A 2,458-nucleotide genomic window follows, 5' to 3' on the forward strand; every position below is an offset into this window, starting at 1 on the left:
ATGGATAAAACTTGGATGAAGATTAGCAATAGGAAGGACAAGGCTTATGAACTCGGAGTCAAAAATTTCCTCAAGTTTGCATATTCTCAAAAAGTTGAAAATCAGAAAATCCCATGCCCATGTACACAATGCAATAATTTTTGTAACCAAACTAAAACAGTTGTGGAGGATCACTTATTGACTCAAGGCATTCGTAAAAGCTACACAAGATGGATACACCATGGGGAACAATTTCGACACCAAAATTGTGGGGATAGTACTAAACATGGGGATGGAGAGGAGGATAGTGATACTGAAGATTTAAATGACATGTTGCACGATATTGGGACAGCACAATGGGGGGACAATTGGGCTGGTAGGGAAGAATCAACGGATGATAGTCTAAATGCGAATCATAGTGACACAAATAACTTTCTTAAATTGTTAGAAGATGCAAAAAAGGAGCTGTATCCAGGGAATCATTTTTACTCAAAGTTATCCTTTGTAGTCACTTTGCTCCATTTGAAAACAATGAGCGGGTGGACCATAAAGTCCTTCAATGCATTGCTGGAAATTTTTAGCCATGCACTACCTCCTGAAGCCACAGTTCCCAAGTCTTTTGCTGATGCTAAGAAGCTCATTCGAGACTTAGGTTTTAAATCTGAAAAAATCCATGCTTGTGTCAATGATTGTGTTCTCTTCCGCAAGGAAAATGAAAATTTTGACACTTGTCCAAATCTAAATTGTAAAGAACCTCGCTACAAGATGGCAGGTTCAAGAGTTCCACGCAAAGTTTTGCGTTACTTTCCTTTGAAACCTAGGCTGCAACGATTATATACCCACAAAGAAATAGCTTCAGATATGAGATGGCATAAAGAAAAGTGTGTGCATGATGATAACATCATGCGGCATCCAGCAGACAGTGAAGCATGGAAACACTTTGATAGGTTGCATCCGGACTTTGCCGTTGATCCTAGAAATGTGAGGTTAGGTCTTGCAACTGATGGTTTCAATCCTTTTGGGACCATGATTAGTGCTTATAGCATCTGGCCTATTTATCTAGTGCCATACAATCTGCCCCCTTGGAAGTGTATGAGAGATCCTTTCTTTTTCCTATCAATGCTAATTCCTGGGCCTAAATCCCCGGGAAATGAGATTGATGTTTACATGGAGCCTCTAATAGATGAACTGAATGAAATGTGGCTTGGTGTTGAAACATATGATGCATATAGTGGCAAGAAATTTGACCTCCGGGCAGCTTTACTATGGACTATAAATGATTTTCCAGCTTATGCAATGCTGTCCGGATGGAGTACGAAAAGGTATCAAGCATGTCCTATTTGCATGGTTGAGACAACTTGCGTACATTTACCACACCGAAAAAAGTTGTGTTACACAGGTCATCGCCGCTTCTTACCCATTGACCATTCTTGGCGGCGAGAAAAAAAACCTTTCGATGGCAATGTGGACTTTAGGAATCCTGTTGCACCTTTATCTGGAAATGAAATTTTGGATCAGGTACAAAATATGGAGGTAAATTTTGGGAAGACCAAGGCGCAATCCAATGCAAAGAAACGCAAGCGTTCTGAGAGTGGTTTGAACTGGACAAAGAAAAGTTGTTTCTTTGAGTTACCATATTGGGCAGACCTCCTTCTTAGGCATAATTTGGATTTAATGCATGTGTCAAAAAATGTCTCAGAGGCTGTCATTGCCACAATTATGGATATTGAAAACAAAACCAAAGACCACTGGTTGTGTCGTCAAGATTTGAAGGATTTGGGTTTGAAAAAAGAGCTACATTTGATTCCAAATGGCGACTCTTATATCATGCCACATGCCTGTTACAGCCTAACCAAGGAGGAGAAAAAAAAAGTATGTGAGTTCTTGAATTCTGTCAAATATCCAGATGGGTTTGCCTCAAACATTTGCCGATGTATAAAGAGTGGCTAGTTTCAAATTTCTGGAATGAAAAGTCATGACTTCCACATTTTATACAAAGGCTACTCCCACTTGCAATCCGTGGAAGTTTAACAAAAGAAGTTCGGCAAGTGCTATTCGAGTTAAGTGAATTCTTCAAAAAATTATGTGCTAGAACAATACATAGAGAGGTTCTGGAGGAGTTAGGCCAAAAAATTGCAGTCATCTTATGTAAATTAGAGAGGTTGTTCCCTCCAGCTTTCTTCGATATAATGATGCACTTGATGGTTCACTTGCCTGCTGAAGCTATCCTTGGCGGTCCAGCTCAATATCATTGGATGTTCCCATTTGAGAGGTAGAGAGTTGTACATATAGCCTTGTAAGTTTTTTTTTATTAAAGACCACTGCAATCTTCTAATTTCTTTTATTTTCCTTTGAGAAAGACATATGACAGTGCTGAAAAGTTATGTTGGGAACAAGGCCCGGCCAGAGGGATGCATTGCTGAGCGGTACATAGATAAAGAATGCTTGACATTCTGCTCTATGTACCTAGACAATATTG

The 2,458-nt window shown here is 39.6% G+C and overlaps 1 protein-coding gene across 1 annotated transcript; it reads left to right on the forward strand.

The window, feature by feature from the left end:
• Positions 1 to 1,929, forward strand: LOC113766516. Its single transcript, XM_027310700.1, has one exon. The coding sequence runs from the start codon at positions 1 to 3 to the stop codon at positions 1,927 to 1,929; it is 1,929 nt and encodes a 642-aa protein (XP_027166501.1).
• Positions 1,930 to 2,458: the final 529 nt, after the last annotated feature.

Source organism: Coffea eugenioides, chromosome 3 (assembly GCF_003713205.1).
Source record: "Coffea eugenioides isolate CCC68of chromosome 3, Ceug_1.0, whole genome shotgun sequence".
Lineage (NCBI taxonomy): Eukaryota > Viridiplantae > Streptophyta > Magnoliopsida > Gentianales > Rubiaceae > Coffea > Coffea eugenioides.